General features: G+C 36.3%; 1 protein-coding gene and 1 long non-coding RNA gene across 3 annotated transcripts in view; one reads left to right on the forward strand and one right to left on the reverse strand.

Moving 5' to 3' along the window:
* The window catches only part of PHF14 (PHD finger protein 14), a 209,249-nt gene extending 204,315 nt beyond the window's left edge, over positions 1-4,934 (forward strand). The window contains exon 19 of one of the 2 annotated variants that reach the window (XM_049641549.1): positions 4,733-4,803. Coding sequence is in view for 1 of the 2 variants with exons in the window: in XM_049641548.1 (XP_049497505.1) it covers positions 4,733-4,807 (75 nt within the window). In the remaining variant the exon portion in view is untranslated. Of the gene's footprint in view, positions 1-4,732 lie in introns of both variants that reach the window. The other variant, XM_049641548.1, reaches the window with a different exon arrangement.
* Positions 1-17,846, reverse strand: part of LOC125929948 (uncharacterized) — a 184,209-nt gene that overhangs the window by 93,355 nt on the left and 73,008 nt on the right. The gene's annotated exons all lie outside the window — the stretch shown is intronic.

Here is a 17,846-nt window from a genome sequence, read left to right on the forward strand (position 1 = left end):
TTGGAAGAGTATATATTGCTTTTTGATACCTATTCTATAACTAATATAACAGATTAAGTGTGTATCTTTTTTTGTCAAAAGCCATAAATATATATACACATATATATTCACTAACATTTTTAAAAAGACCATTGTTAAAGCATAAAGATAATTTTGACTATTAATTTGAATCCAACTACAATAACTCTCGGATTAGCCAAAGGAATATTTAAAATCTAAAGATAATACAAGAAAATAGAAATAGGTTAAGTTAGTGCTTAGCTGCACCTCCTCACTTCATTTTACTGCTGTACTACCATGTATCTGTCTGCTATAAGTAAGAAATTCAGTAAAGTGAAAACAACTGAAATTCTCTTTGTAAACATTGACCTCCACTATGCTTATTTCTGGAAATAGTTCAAAGGGTGAGATTATAAAGGGATTTATTTTAAAAAAATCTTATGTTTTCTGTTGGTAAAAGTAATCCATAAGTAGAAAAGAAAATATATGAAAGCATAAACAAGGAAATAAAAATTAAGAACATCACCATTATGAACATTTGAGATACTTACGAAAGGAATTTTAAGTAGAACAATGGAAAGCAAACTGTTTTGGCTGTGTATTTTCAATGTGAGCAGCTATAGGTGCCTTGAATTTTTTTCCACATAAAATCTTTATATATACGTGATACTTACTTTGAATGCAGAAAACCTTTCATTGAGTCACCATTTATTAAATTGCTTTTTGAAATAATTTTAGATTTAAGAAAAATGCAAAAATAGTACAGGTAATTCCCATTTGCCCTTTATCCAGCTTGCTGAAGTGTTATCGATTTTTATAACTAAAGTAGATAACTGAAACCAGGAATTAACATCAAGACAATACTATTAACTACTGCATAGACCATATTTAAATTTTGCCAGTTTTCCCACTAATACCCTTTTCGTGGCCCAGGATCCCATCAGTTTTTAATCATCATGTTCCCTTAGTCTTCTCCCATCTGTGACAGTCCAAACTTTGTATGGTCTTTGATGACCTTGACAGTTTTGAAGACTACTGTTTAATTATTTTATATAATGTTTATCTGATGCTTTCTCATGATTAGATTGAGATTATGCATTATTAGGAAGGATACCACAGACCTGATGTGCCCTTTTTAGTGCATCATAGCGAAGGGTTAATTACTGTGAACAAGTATTACTGGTGATATTAACCTTAATCACTTGGGTATGGTGGTATTTGACAGGTATCTGCATTATAAAGTATTTATACTTTCTTCTTTAAAGATAAAAACAAACAATGGGGAAAGTTGTCCCTTTGTATAATACTACTTAAAGAGAAATCACTTACAATTTGGCTGTCTATAGGGTTAATAGACTAATTTGAGTCCAAATATTACCTGAGCAGTAGAAATTCTAGCTGCTAAAATAACTGCCCTTTTTTTGGAGTTGGTTATCTCCGAAGAGAAAGAAAAAGCAGGATGGATGGGTTTTATTAATTGGCATCAATTCTTTGAACTATTATGAAAACCAAGACAGTTCTGTAAATAAGGAAAATTGAGGGTGCCTCTGTTCCAATTGATAGTGGAAGCTTTAATAGCATTTAAACAAAACCTTGCAAGTTTTATTCATTGGTAAGAGAGATTTAGTTTAGGTAAGAATGGCAGTGTTTTTACTGTTAGAATACTTAGTTTAGGTAAGAATGTTTTTGCTGTTCTCTGTTAGAATAACTTCCTCAGTCTTATGTTACCACCAGGAGCATTAGACCGTAATCCCATGGACCGTGTATGCCTAGACATTCTCATTCTCATTACTACAACAATGCTGTCAGTGTAAAAAGAGCAAGAAGGCTAAAGAACCGTCGTCAGTCATTTGGCATTATGGGTTGTTGTTATGTGAGTGGGTATTGAAATTCCACATGTAACTAGCAGATCTGCAGGGTGGTTACAATCAACATGTTTTCTGGAGTATGAATTAGCAAGCTTCAGTGTTAAGAGGTAAACCTGTCTACACTTTCCAGTGGCCCCAAAGGGTACATTTTCTTGCTGGCTGCTTCAGAACACTTTGTGAAACAAATGTCAAAATTGTCAGGACTGTCACTAAGAAAATGATCCGTGTAGTAAGGGTCTTCTTTTGCTGGGAAACAAACAGATGTCTTAACTCAGCAAAGAGTAAACAAAAACGTGCCATTTATGAGAAGAAATTTTTTACTGCCATTAATATTCAGTAGTGAAGAAATACTTTTTGGTGAGAAGCTTCTATATTTGCAGTTTCATTCATTATGCAATCATTAGTCAATGATATTTGATTTGCTGCCTGAGCTATTTCAATGCTTTTATTAATCTTGAATTGCTTATAAAGTTCTTACACAAATTAGCACTTGTAAACAAACAAAAAAAATAAACCAACCTCTAAAATCCTTTATGGAGGTTTATTGTGTCTAAATCTACTGTTTTTATTTATAATGATAAAACCTGTTGGAATGCTTGGGTGGCTCAGTTGGTTGAGCATGTGACTCTTGATTTTGGCTAATCTCATGATCCCATGAGATTGAGCCCCATGTCAGGCTCCGTGCTGAGCATGGAGCTTGCTTAAGATTCTCTCTCTTCCTCTGCCCCTCTCCCCTGTCCTCTCTCTCTCTCTCTCTCTCTCTCTAAGTAAAAAAATAAATAAAAGCTTTTATTGCTATTTTCATTATTTTGATGATGTTCTACTATAGCAATTACAGTGTGTTATACTTTAGCAGTTAGGGTTAAATGCCTTTTCCTCCCCTTCATAATCCTTTTCTTCATCCAAATCACAGTTATCTTTGTACAGAGGAAAAAGGAGATAGGATCTTGTTACCTATGGAAACGGTTTAAAGGCACATAAAGGCAAGATCATGTAAGACATGTCCTTAGCATAAAGAACAATGTGGAACAATTCTTCACCTGTCCTGAGCAGGAGGCAATATTAGAAGAGACATGCATTTATAAACTATGGTTGACTTTTGAATAACATGAGAGGGCTAGGTGTTCCAACAACTGCATGTGACTTTTGACTACCCCCAGATTAACCAATAGAGCTTATCATTGACCAGAAAAGCCTTACTGATAACATAGTTAATTAACACATATTTTGTTATGTATATTATATACTGTATTCTTATAATAAAGTAAGTTAGAAAAGAGAAGATGTTGAGAAAATCAGACGGAAGAGAAAATACATGTATAGAACTGTACTATATTTATTGAAAAAAATCTGTTTAAATACATAAATTCAGTGCTACCTAGCAAAAAATGTCTTGCCACCTTTACCTGCTAAATTAACACCTTCTGTCAGTGTCTCACATGAAGAAGACAGCGGAAAGCATAGAGGAAAATTTGCTTCTGTTAAGATCTAATCAAAATGTAATCTCTAGAAACTCTTGCCCAAAAGTGGAAAATACCTGTTCAAGAGTCAATCAAACATAGTATCTCTGTTCAGTAGAGATAAATTGGGGAAAAAAAATTAAAACAACATACAGTGACTATTATGGTTTGAACACTATATTAAAACTACATTGCCAAAATGACATTCAAAGCCCCATCCCTTGTATGCAACATATTTATAAATGATTCAGATTGGTTTATAATATTGGTAATTTCTCTACTTTTCTAATGTTGACAAAGTCTAACTCACAGATGCTGTTGAACCTAGAGACAAAGTATATAAAGGAAGCCTTCTCCACCTTAATATTTATAGGCAAGGATGTGGTTTTTCATGGGAAAAAAATTATACTTGAATTTCATTTATTTAATAAAGTCAGTTTACTAAGAGCTCAACAATGATTGAATTTGGTTTTATAAGATTCTGAGATAAAGAGTGATGTATTTGGTGACACTGATAATATTACTGTTGTCTAGAGATACTTAAGAAATTGCTACCTATGCTTAACTCAGTAGACAATGCTTTTTAATTTCAGTTAATAAAAATGAAAGTTCTCACTTGATAATTATTAGAAACATTAGGAAAGCAAGACTGCTTTGTACCTGGCATTGTTGAAGGAACATAGATGATGAAATGGGTTACAGATTGTAAGGTGAAATATTTTTCCAGACTCTCATTATTTATACTTTGGAGGTCGCCATTTAATATTGAACACAAGATGCACTTCATTCCTATGGAGACAGACATTACGAAGTCACTTCATTTATTCACCGTGTTCCACAGGACCCTGCTATGAATTATGAAGCCACACTTAGAATTGAAACTGTAGAAGACTGTAAGCATTCGATAGACTGACATGCCCATGTTTCCTATTTTAGAGCTGACTGATCTTCAGATAACATATGGTGGTGCAAGTAATTGGAAAATTGGCAGGCCTGTCAAGAAAGCACGTTAGAGGAGACAAAAATGCCATGCTGGAGCACATAAAGTGTCTCAGAAGTTAAATTTACTTTTATCAAACAGTGAAGTAAAAATACCTGATTCACCCCCCTAAAATGGATACTTTTTATGGGCAGGTGTTTTCAAAAGTAATTTGAGGTCATTAATAAAATAAGTTGCTTTTAAGAACATACAGAAAAGTTTAGTCCACGTGTAGTGCAAATGAGCACCCACTATAAATATTTGAATGTTACATAATTTTACCGTTTTGTTTCTAGCCTCTTTTCTAGGATTGCCAGAATCACAGCAGTTAATTCTTCAGAGAAATAGAATTAAAATGTATTAATTATAGCTGATAAAATGCCCTAAAGTTTATATTTTAATGTTTTCTAAAATTTATTTCGCAGGAAGATGAAAATGAAGCTGAAAGAAAAAATTTATCTCAGGAGCTCAGCATGGAACAGAAGAATCCAAAGAAATAAAGGATTTTCTGTAGTGTTTTGAAAAGTTTGCCATTTATGTAGTAGCAGATAAAATTTCTAATTGTAAAATGTTAAATTGTAAAATCTAATTTGCAAAATGTTCTCAATAAAGTCATTGAAAATGAAATAGGACCTTGTTCTTGGAATCTATATGTTTTCTAAAGCAATTTAAACTTTTAATAAAGGACCTTCCAAAAATACTAAAATGAAATCTGAGAATGGAGACAGAATTTTCTCTAATCCGTAACCTATAATCTGTTAAGTATTAATACATCTGAATGACCTCAACAAAAAATCTCTCACAGTCATTTTTCCCCTTACTGGGCTCTATTGTCTTCTTCAGGGGCATTAACAGAATTCCAATTATGAATATAAAGAAAAGACACCATGGTTCAAAAATGAACAGCAAACACATGCATGTGAAAACACTTAAAACCAAACAGTGCCACCAGGTGAAATATCATTTTGGGATTTCATCAACTCATGTATGACATACTACTCTAGCATGGCAAGTAAGGGTTAAAAAGAAATAATTTAACATTCTCTGCAGCCGAAGTAGTACCATGACTTTTACTTCACAAAATACTAAGGACCTACTATTTGCTGTGCCCTGCACACTTTCCTGGATATTTCAAGAACACTTTCCCATCTGTATTTCTTTGGCTTAGAATTTTCTAAAATTCCTTTGATACCTATCTTTATCAGGATTTTCATAACCAGCCATTTTACTTCCCCTGGTTCTGATTTTTTAGCTATCATTTACCAACTATAGCAGGAACAATGAATAGACTTGCTGTTTGCAGAGTCAGATGTTTTTAGCAGATGTCTTTGTTTGATGATTTAAGGCAGAGTTTTTTAAAAAAGAGAAGCATAACTTGGGAAGGCTTGTAAGAGAATGTCAGCATATAAGTTCTTCTCTGTGAGAGTGGAATCTGCATACTTGCCCTGGAGCCACAGTTTGACCACATGCATCTGACAAGTTCAATAAAGGTGTGGCAGTGGGACATGCTGACAGTTATGATACAGTGAGCCGAAATGGGAAAAACTACAAGCAGGCAAGACATTAAATTCACTGATACATAGCCTCAAGTAACGTAACCGTGGGTATCAGGAAAACAGCTCTATCCCATATACTAGAGTCCTTGGATGAATTTTGGAACAAAGATTTTGAGGCAAATGGCTGAGAAGGCAGGTTAGAGTCTAAAGCAGGCCTTTGCAACAAGCAACTATACAAATTAATTTGACATTTTCCATTTTTTTCTGTTTTTGAGTGAGACATCAGTCTATTTCAAAATACCCTATTCACATAGATTGGAATTACATTACTAGTGTCACTTTTAAAAAGAAGCAATAAATACATGATTCATAGCATTTATTTTGATGTTGCGGGTACTATACTAAATGCTTAGTGTACATTATCCCACTAACCATCCCTGTTAAGACATAAGATGGTTACTGTTATTTTTTCCTATTTTCCAGTGATCAATCCGAGGTTTAGACGGGAAATAAGAGGAAATAGGTAACGAACGTTACGTAGCTTGTAACTGGCAGAGCAACACTTCAAACCCAAGCAGTCTCACCCAAGAATATCACATGTAATTACTGTGGAAACACCTGTTAATACCGTACCTCTTTCCATCCACTGTCTTCCCCTAAAATGTACAGTCTTGCTTATTAGCACCTCATTCATCACCTGCTACTTCTTTAGTTATTCCTCTTCCCCAACTTCTTAGCCATGCTTAATTTATTTTGAAGACTTTGGCTTCAGTGAAATAAGTGAAACAATTATAACTACCATTTCACCTGCTCCAAAACACAAGAATCCTGCTTTATCTTTTGTAGATTAAGTTATGATGAAAGAAGTATAAGAGCAGCTTACTGCTTCTCTATGGTTTTTCAGTAACTTTCTGGCCTTTTTTTTTTTCCCTTCGGTACATTGTGAGTGTACTGCCATCTGGTCTCTTAATTAGTTTCATTTCTAAAAGAAGTTACTGAGTAGTATGAGAGGCACAGTGACCCTGAGCCGCTGGACGGGCATTTTAAATAGAAATATTTAAGTGATACCTTTGACTATTTAAAACCCCAGTTGCCTTTTTAAAAAAAAATTTTTTTCAAAAAAACACACTCCTTGGTTTAGGACAGCGAGTGATAAAGTAGAATCACAGTGAATTTTCTTTAGGGATAATTTGCCGTATGAATTTCTCCACTTTTTAGGGTCCATACATTCATGCCATCAAGACATACCTATAAATCCCGTTGTAACCCAACTAGGTTACCCATATTATGTAACTCATTAAATTGGTCACTTTGTCTGAGTCAGATTAGGCATATTTTATATTTTTTTAATATTTTGTAGAGTATTACATTTTGTATTAGCTCAGGCTGCCATAACAAAAGACCCTAGGCTGGGCAGCTTAAATAACAGAAATTGATCTGTTTTCAGTTCTGGAGGCTGGAAGCCCCCAGTTTTAGTTTCTGGTGAGGGATATTCCTGGTTTACAGGTCGTGGACTCACTGCATCCTCACACGGTCTTTCCTTGGGGCGCATGTGAGGCAAGAGAGCAGGCAAGCTCTCTGGTCTCTTCTTAAGAGAACACTAATCCTACCATCAGGAATCTAACCCTATGACCTAATCTAACCTTAATTAGTTCCTTACTCCAAAGGTAGCCATTACTGAGGGGTTAGGGCTTCAACATACGAATATGAGGGGTTGAGGGGCCACATTCAGTCTGTAACATATTTAAGTAAGTCCAAGTGCCTCTCTCCGTGAATAACTATTCTAGTTGTTGAGAAGCACTAGAGCCAAGTCCCAGTGAAACTGTCTGTGACAGTAGGGATTATATATAACTAGTATTCCACCTGCTCCAAAACATGAGTGGAAGAAAATAATAGAAATGTTAATCATTTGAATATGACCTAAAAATTGATTTCTAAAGAAGACAGACCACTGCAAAATTATATGTACCCATTTTCTCTCTATATATTCCCATTACTCAGCTCATTTCCTGACTCAGATGTAACACTGCCACTGTAAGTCAGCCTGTGACCAACAATAGAGAATATTTAAAAGACAAAATGCCTGTATAATCTCCACCTGCTCAACTGAATTGTACTCTTCATGTTAGTGATTGGGCTATATTTCTTCACATCTTTAGAAAATTTAAAAATAAAGCAACTTTAATCAGTACTTTTCTCTATCATACTTATGACCAGCATTATTTTTTAAACTGTATTCAGAATTCTACTCTTTCCTCAGAGCTATGAAATAAACAGCAGAAGTAGGAAGAGGTGTGAAGCTGTTCTCAAGTGGAAATTGCTGAGCACTAAGATGCCCCAGTTCTAAAATTTCATCCCATAGAACTTTACTGGAACTTTCTATATATGCCATGCACTGTGTATTACCGGGAATTCAATAACAGACAAACTCCCTCTGCTGTCACGGTCTTGAAATTCTTAATACTTTTAAAATAAGGGCCCCCACAGTTTTACTCTGCACTGGGCCTGGAAAGTACATAGCAGGTACTAACATGTACTGATTTTACTCTTTAAATCAATTGTATTGAGTATAGTTTACATATAATAGATATGCAGTTCAATAAGTTTTACATCCCATAATCACCACTCCAATCACGATATAAAACATTTCCTTCACTCTAAAAAGCTTTCTCATGCAGTTCTGCAGTCATTCATGCACCCCTATTATAACTACCAATCTGCTTTCTTTCTTGACTCGTTTGCCTGTTCTAAAGTTTCAGACAAGTGGAGTCATGTCATATGTATTCTTTTGTGTCTGGCTATCTTCACTCAGCATAATATTTTGAGAGTCGTCCAGATTATTGCATGAATCAGTAGTTTTCTTCCTTTTTATTGCTGAGTACTTTTTCATTGTATGGTATACCACAATTTGTAGATCCATTCACCTGGTGCTGGACATTTGAAGAGCTATTATACAAAAGAAGATCTACAAATGGCCAAGGAGTACACGAAAACATGCTCAGAATCATTGTTATTGAGAAAATGCAAACTAAAACCACAATTACCACTACATATCCACTAAAAGATCTCTATGTTGTCCAATACAGCAACCACTAGCCACATGTGGCTATTAAGCACTTGGAATATGACCAGTCTGAACTAAGTTGTGCTCTAAGAATACATGCTAGATTTGGGTGACTTAGTATGAAAGAAGAATAAAGTATCTCATTAATTTTATTGCGACTGCATGCTGAAATGATAATATATTTAAATAGATTTGGCTAAATAAAGTATATTATTAAAATAAACCAACAATTTTCACTTTTGTAACATAGCTATCTATGTGGTTCCCACTGTATTTCCACTGGACAGTCCTGGACTATAAAGTCTGATAATGAAATGCTGGTGAAGCAACTGGAACTTATACAAAGGACTCAACTAACCCATGTTACTTCAGACGCACATTCCACAGAAACTGTGAAATAATAAACATGCGTTGTCGTAAGCTGCTAAATTTGTGGTAATTGTCATGCAGCTATAGAATGCATCGCATAAGCAGTTGAGGACAGGCTACTACTCTTGGCAAGTCAGGCATTCAGCAATGGTAACCAAATCTCCTCTCAGGAGTGAACACTAATGTTGTTGTGTCCATTCATCGCTCCTTCCCTGCAGGATGGCCATTTACAAGCCTACTGAAAAAGTAACAATGTAGCCATGGAACGAGGCTGACAGCTAAAGAAACTATCGTTGTGTCTTCCTGATTATCAGTGCAAATATAAAATGGTACATTTTGAAAGATTTTGGAAGTTTTGGATGAGGGTAAACATACTCTTAATATGACCCAGTCACTCCACTACAGAGTTTTACATGAGAGAAATGAATATATATGCCCACCGTTTTATTTACATGAATTACATGTCATTACCTGTAAATTACATGGATTACATGTAGTTACATGAATTACATTTGTTACATGAATATTTTAAATAATCTTATTCATAATATTCATAATGAGCCAGAAACTGGAGGCATTTTTTTCTTTTTAAGTAAAAATTATATTTCATAATGGTTATTATTTTCAAAAACTGTTTGTCACACTAAGCTGTGGGGTATGATTCACAAAATCCCTTGATTTTCTTTTTGGGAAATTGCATGTATTGTGCAGATTTGTAACATCAGTGTGTGAAGGTTAGCAGTAATCACTACCTACAAAAGATGCTGATGAAAATTTAAAAAGAAATTAAACAACATACAAAAAATTCAGCATTCAAAAAACAGAAGAATGCCTTATTTGAAAACATTTAATGTAGCTAAAGCTTTTTAATGACTGCATGTTCGCTTTTAATGATTTGTTTTGAATGACCTTTGCAGTTCAAAGTATATTTATACACAATCTAAAATTTTTAAATCACTGTATCTTCTGGATAAAGTCTATCCTTTCCCCTTGGGACTAGAAAGCTTGAGTGAGGGGAGAACCCAGATGTGCACCCGGGTGCCCCAACTGTAAGTGTAAATGAACTGCTTTGAGTTTCAAGTGTCTATGAACTTTGAGTTTTATTTCCACACATACCGAACAGGATATGCTCTTTTCAGGGTATACTAGTTTTCATTTGTAACTTTCTGATCATCCAGATGAAATGAGGTGAGTCTAGGTAGTTTTGCTTCTCCAACACTTTTTTGAAAATGATAATTACATTCTTACTGCTCATTTTGTTTTGTATATCCTGTGTGTAAATCACTAATGTCTTTCCTTTAAGCCTTAACCACTAGAGGCATTTCGCACGTTTGTGCTCTCCTACATCCGTTACAAGTTGTCATGTTTTTCTCGGATAGGACAAATGATTATTCTTTAAGTTAAAAGTATATAAAACAAAAAACGGGAGTATGTTTCTTACAAATGCATCTCTCACATGGCTACCTAACATTTATTTAAAAAGTCCATTGAGAAAGAAGAAATAGGTTCAGTTAATCGCACTGACATTTCTCAAAGCCTTGGGTCCCTGAGGCCTGCATGCATTTGGATTGGTTGGTTGCCAACACTGCGTGGGACTGGAACAACTTAACTCCTCCTGATAGTAGACTAAGTAAGATTCACTCTGAATAGTGAAGGTTGATTAGAAACCTACTCCATTTCACATTACCTCAACAAAACAATTTTTACATTGCCATGAATGAGCAAATTTCATCCCCATCCCAGACTATCCTGAACAAACAGAGCAGGTAATAAATGCCTCCCTGTGGCGAATTCAATGTGAAGTCCGTGGTTTTGTTATCTAGAGAGGAAGTTAAGTGCTAACGGCAACAGCATGAAAACACATGCAACTATGGCATAATTCTGATTTGTTTTAGAAAAACTATTAATTTCCTTGTTACGAAGCCAAGTAAGTACAACCCTTTAAAACTGTTGAACCATGAAAGCCATTTTCCTTAAAGGTTTTAAATTTGGGAACAGACTCATGAAATTTATAGCTTTAATGAGATATTCTTTGCCTGCAGTCAAGATGAAAGCTAGATCATTGGTTTCCCAGCATGACACCTATGTGTTCTTGTGTGCACTTGATATCATTAGGCTCATAATAACACAGCCAACATCACATTAATGTTTGAAAGGTTCGCTTTTGTCTCTTAGTTTATGTCTTTCATTTACACCTACAGCATGCTAAATATCTCTCCAGACATTAAGATATACTCTACCTTTATTGATACTGTCAACAGAGCAAAAAAAAAATCACCATTTTCAAATACATATTTCAAGCCACAAACAATAGATACAGTTTCTAGAAAACAATAGACAATTAAATCAGATGTTGTATGTATAAGTTTGAAGATGATTATCTTCCTTGTTGATACATAAGGAGATGAAAATGTGGATTTCCCTCATGCATGCCAGTCCCAACTATCATTTTTAACAGTGAGTCTAATTCCAAAGGTGAGGCAAGATCATTGTTGCTTTTAACGACAGATGAACCCTTTCAGGGTATTCAGATTTCAGGGCAGTGAGAAAGGCAGCTTATTAAACAGCATCAAAAGAGGTAATAATCACTGCAGAAATCTGCCATTCTATGCTCCATGGTGAAAATGACATATGTGAAAGAGCTCTGAAGAAAGAATCAAGCCTATTGTTTGCAAAATATCCTTATTATTTTTTATATAACACAATGTAATTCTGTGATTGAGGAACCTAATTCTGTACGTTGTGTCCTTCAATTTGTCCAAATGTTTGAAGGTATTTTATCTGTAAGTTTATGATCCCTCTATTATTATCATCAACAATATCAGACATACACAAAAGTGGAGACAAGGGTACCATAAATCCCTATCTACTCATAACTGAGATTCAATATTTCTTGAGATTTTGCAATGCTTGCTTGATATACATATTTTTTCCTCTTTATCTCTCTTTTGTCTGATGATTTTAATTTTTTTAATGTTTTTATTTATTTTTAAGAGAGAGAAACAGAGCACGAGTGGGGGAGGGACAGAGTGAGAAGGAGACACAGAATCCCAAGTAGGTTCCAGGCTCTGAGCTGTCAGCACAGAGACCCACACGGGGCTCAAACTCACAAACTGTGACTTCAAGACCTGAGCCAAAGTTGAACACTTAACCGACTGAGCCACCCAGGTGCCCCATCTTTTGTCTAATGATTTTAAAGCAGATCCTAGATTATAATACTTCCTTAACATATACTCTTCTCCTTTCAACAATTTACTTCTGATTGGTATGTTTAATTCATACATGTTTCTCTATGACAGGTGTCCATTTTGTTTTGTTTTTTAATAATGTGAGACAGTAGGTTCATATGATTATGGACGATTGGAAAACGATATTCTGCCTTGTGCACCTCAGGCCACATATTTAGTGAGATTCAAAGGAAGATATCTATTTGGTCTGAATTTTTTTAAATGGTGATGATGTAAGAAGCAGAAATTACACTGAATCTCAATTCACATTTGCATTTTTGTGGCATAGGCAGAAAAATAGAACTAATCAGAGTTGCAAATCATAAAGGAGAACACATTTCAACCTCCAGAGCACTGTTGAACCAAGACATGTTTCTGATTATACTAACAAGGGACAAAACTGGTACATTCAGCAGTGCCTTCAAAAATGTATCTTGTTAGTAAAAATCAAATTAACAAATGGAACATCTGTTCAGGGTTAAGATTCTTTCTCTCTTTTTTACACTGTATCTTTCTGCCAAGTATTTATTTGGGATTTGAAATTTTACATTTGGTTATGTCTAATTCTAGAAGTCGGGAGCAGTCTATGTAAAAGGTTTTAATAGGCTGTTTGCTTTCAGTCCCCTTAGATACAACCAGTATGTGAGTTCCTTCTTCCTTCATCCCAGCAGCCCAAGTCTATCTTCCCAGGGGAACCATTTCTGCTCAAGACCTTTCCTTTAAACTTGTAACTTGCCTAGACTCCTCTAAAATCAAGCTCTCCTACTTGCCCTCAAACCCAGGATCTCTTTCCCACCATGGAGTTCCACATTCTCCATTTAGTTATATTACAAGAGAACTGCTGGTGAATATGATGAATGAATTCCTCATGGGTGTATTAGTCAGGGTAGACTGGGCTTTGCTGTGGAAACAAATAGTCCCTGAAACCTCAGTGCCTTAAACCAACAAAAGTTTACTTCTCACTCATATCGTCTGTGACTCTTTTTACCAGTTCTTCAAGACAGCCTCATGGATTTTTATGTTCATATTGCAGCTTCACCATAAGAGAGGGAGCGAGAGAGAGAGACAGAGACAGAGACAGAGGGAATCTGGTGGAGGAGACATAAAAAATTGTCATGGTTAAGTGTCCCAACAGAGGTTGATAAAGTGTGCCAGAGTTCACAGAGGGGAGCAGATAAAGAAGCCCAGAAGTGGAAAAATATTCCATAAAAATAATACTTCAGTCTGGCTTTGAAGGCATGGGACTTTATCAGAAGTAGTAGTGGGAATGATGTTTCAGAGAGATTTAATAGGAATATGTGAAGATAATGAATTTTCAAAGGTTAAAGATGATTCAGGCTGTCTGAATCCAAGAGAAGACAGGGCAGGAAGTGATAGGAGCTGCATCTAGGAAGATATGATGAGGTATTCTTATGAAAGGTTTTGGGACTTTCCTAAGGTACTTGGATTTAGTTCTGCAGAATTGGACATTTATTGAAATCAAATAGGGATAAGGAAACTGTGGTGATGGCTGTACAACAATGTGAATGTAATTAATGACACTGAATTATACACTTTAAAATAGCAAAGTTTAGGGGTACCTGGCTGGCCCAGTTGGTAGAGCATGTGACTCTTGATCTTAGCATTGTGGGGTTTTATTTTGATTTATTTTTATTTTTATTTATTTTAGAAAGAGAGCACACACATGAGCAGGAGAGGGGGGCAAAGGGACAAAGAGACAGAATCTCAAGCAGGCTCCACACTGAGTGTGGAGCCCAGTGCTGGGCTCAATCCCATGATGCTGGGATCATGACCTGAGTCAAAATCAAGAGTCAGATGCTCAACATACTAAGCCATTGGGGTTGTGAGTTTGAGCCCCATGTTAGGTGTGTAGATTACTTAAAAATAAGATATTTAAAAAATGTATAAAAAATAAAATGGCAAATTTTATTATATATATAATACACATTTTAAAAATCAACAATGGGATATACTAAAAGAAATTTAATTGTACACTGTAATTTTTTTAATGTTTATTTTTGAGAGAGAGAGAGAGAGAATGAGGGGAGGGGCAGAGAGAGAGGGAGACACAGAATCTGAAGTAGGCTCCAGGCTCTGAGCTGTTGGCACAGAGCCTGATGTAGGGCTCAAACCCACAAACTGTGAGATCATGTTCTGACACAAAGTCAGACACTCAATAGACTAGGCTACCCAGGCCCCCAATTGCACACTTTAAATAGGTAAATTGTATGTTATAAGCATTATATCTCAATAATTTTATTTTTAAAGGATTTTAAAGGATTTTATTTTTAAAGCCTTAAAAAATAAAATCATATGAAGAGCTCTAAAAAAAAAAAAACCTGACACTTGAGTCCCATCCAATATTTAATTAAGTCAGAACCTCTGGGTGTGGGCCAAACATTCAGCATATTGAAGCACTCCAGGTGATTCTTATGTGTGGTCACAGTGCAGAATCACTGCTGTAGGCAATAAGGAACCAGAGAAGAATTTTAATCAGGGGAATAACATGATCGGGTTTGCATTTTAGGAACACAGATCCCTGGCTTTTCTGCTCAAATCCTCAGTAGCCACACTAATGTGTATAGGGACTATTGATAAGAGCCTGAACCTGGAAATGACTCAAATGTCCCTCACCTGGCAAATGTCAAAATAAACTCTGGTATATTCATATAATGGAATACCAAACAGCAAGCCACTACTATACTAACTGTCTTTATTTCTGCTGCCTCAAGCTCTATTTGCCAAGGCAGAGTCTGCCCTTATTTCCTTTTGGGCTTGTCTGCTGCCCAGCCAAGCTTCCCTATTAACCTTAACAATGTCTTCTCAAGTGGTTACTCAAGCCAGAAACCTCACTCATTTTCCCACCATTTTTAAAAGTTATGATTTACATATAGTAAAATGCACATTTTTAATGCGCAGGTCTTTGTTTTTTGACATACTGCACAGTCATATCACAGTCAAGGTAGAAAACAGTTCTATCACACCACCAAATTACCTTATGCCCCTTTATAGCCAACTATCAATCTGTCCTCCCCAACCCTAACCTCTGGCAACCACTAATCCATTTTCTGTCCCTACTGTTTTGCCCTTTCAGAATATCATAGAAATGGAATGCTACAGTATGTAGCATTTTTTTGGGGGGGGGGGGCTTCTTTCACTTAAAAGAGTTCATTCATGGGGCCCTTGGCTGGCTCAGTCAGTAGAGCATGTGACTCTTGATCTTGGGGTGGTGAGTATGAGACCTATGCTGTGGGGGAGATTACTTAAAAAGTCTTAAAAAAAATAGTTCATGTTGTTTCATGTATCAGGAGCTAATTCCTTTTTGTTGTTAGTAGCGCTGATTGCCTGGATGTACGACACTTTGTATTACATTCACCAGTTGAGAGAAATCTGAGCGGTTTCCAGGTTTTGACAATTATGAATAAAGTTTCTATAAACATTTCTATCTTTGTGAAAACCAAGTTTTTATTTCTCTTGGGTAAATGCCTAGAAATGGGATTGCTGGGTCATATGGTAGGTGTGTATTTAACTCTGTACTATGCTACCAAAGTGTTTGCCAAAGTGACTGCAACATTTTACATTCCCACCAGCAACAGATGATGGTTACAGTTGCCCCACATCTCGACATTCTCACCAGCACTTGGTATTTTATGTTTTGTTTTTATTTTTTTTTTTAGCCATTCAAATGGGCATCTCTTTGTGGTTTTACTTTGCACCTCCCTAATGACTAATGATGGTGAACACTTTTCCATGTGCCTATTTGCCACCTGTATATAATCTCTACTGAAGTGCTTCTTCAGATCTTTTGCCCATTTTTCTCTTGGGTCGTTTACTTACAAAGTTGTTTTTAAATTTTTTTTTTAATGTTTATTTATTTTTGAGAGAGACAAAGAGCAGGAGTGGGGAGTGGGGGAGGGGCAGAGAAAGACTGAGACAGAATCTGTGCTGACAGCTCAGAGCCCAAAGCGGGGTTCATACCCAGGGCCATGAGATGATGACCTGAGCTGAAGTTGGACGCTTAACTGACTGAGCCACCCAGGCGACCCTACAAAGTTGTTTTTAAGGCCCCTCATTGTTTTTCTCTATGTCTAAGGCAGTCAGTTGTTCCTCTATGACAATAATCAAAATTCCTTTTTTTTTAAAAAAAAAAGTTTATTTATTTTGAGAGAGAGAGAGTGAACAGGAGAGGGGCAGAGAGAGAGAGAATCCCAAGCAGGCTCTGCACTGTCAGTGTGGAGGCTGATGCAGGGCTTGACCTCAGGAACCATGAGATCATGACCTGAGCTGAAACCAAGAGCCAGCCACTTAACTGACTGAGCCACCCAGGTGCCCCTCAAATTTTCTTTTTCTATCATTAGATATCCTTCTAGGTCTAGCTTTCTGGAATTAGTAGCCTCCTCTTGTTACACTAAACCACCTATCTTCCCTTATTTGAGGCTGTTCTCTCACAAAGCTGATGTCTTCAAATTCATCTCTTCATCTAATGAAGCGTTTGTTTCTGTTCTTCTATGTCCTACACTGGGCAATTCAGACTTCCTTATAGATACCCATACCTCCAAACCTGCATTTAACCAAAGCTATCTTACATTGTCTCTTTTTCCCTTTTGTTCATCCAAATGCCTTTTCCCCTTTTTCTCCCCTTTCATGTTGAAGGCTTTCCTCAAACATCTTGAAATTCTTAATTGCCCACTCATTAAAGAGTGGGCACTATGTACACGATGTACATGGGGCAGGTTGTGGGCTGGTGAGCTTCACCCCAAGAGGCGTTAAGAGACTCTGCAAAAGTCAGCACCTCCAAATTGTGTGTGTGTGTGAGTCTGGCCATTTCCTCCAAGAATAATGCTACAGACCCCTTCTTAAAACTATGTGTCTGAGGACAGTAAGCCTAGGGTGAGAGTGCCAGGGCCTTGGTAGGGCTAGAGTCCCATGGCCCTACATATAAACCTGTGGGGAGGCTCCCCTCTGTCCTTATAAGTACTTGCTATCTCTCTGTCTTGAGGCCCTCTGGTCTTTTGGTAGGGGTGGATGTCCTTCCTTTGGGCAGAGAGACACTCACCTGACTGTGCAGTTGGGGAAACACATCTAGATACCGGTTCCTCATCTGTGTTGTTTATTAGCTTCACTCTTCATTCCAGCCTCCTACCATGTCTGCTGGGTCAATTTCTTGGGTATTTATGAGGTGTGAGACACAAACTGATCTGATTCTTATCCCCCTTTACAAGTACCTGGCCCTCACCTTCTCTACTGAGCTAAGACAGCTATCACTCAAAATGCTCCTTCCATCATTCCAAAATTTGACTTTATTTTTCTCCTTGTCCCTGTGATTTCAAATCTTTTTTCTTTCTTTCTTTCTTTCTTTCTTTCTTTCTTTCTTTCTTTCTTT

Source organism: Panthera uncia, chromosome A2, assembly GCF_023721935.1.
Source record: "Panthera uncia isolate 11264 chromosome A2, Puncia_PCG_1.0, whole genome shotgun sequence".
In the NCBI taxonomy this organism is placed as follows: Eukaryota; Metazoa; Chordata; class Mammalia; order Carnivora; family Felidae; genus Panthera; species Panthera uncia.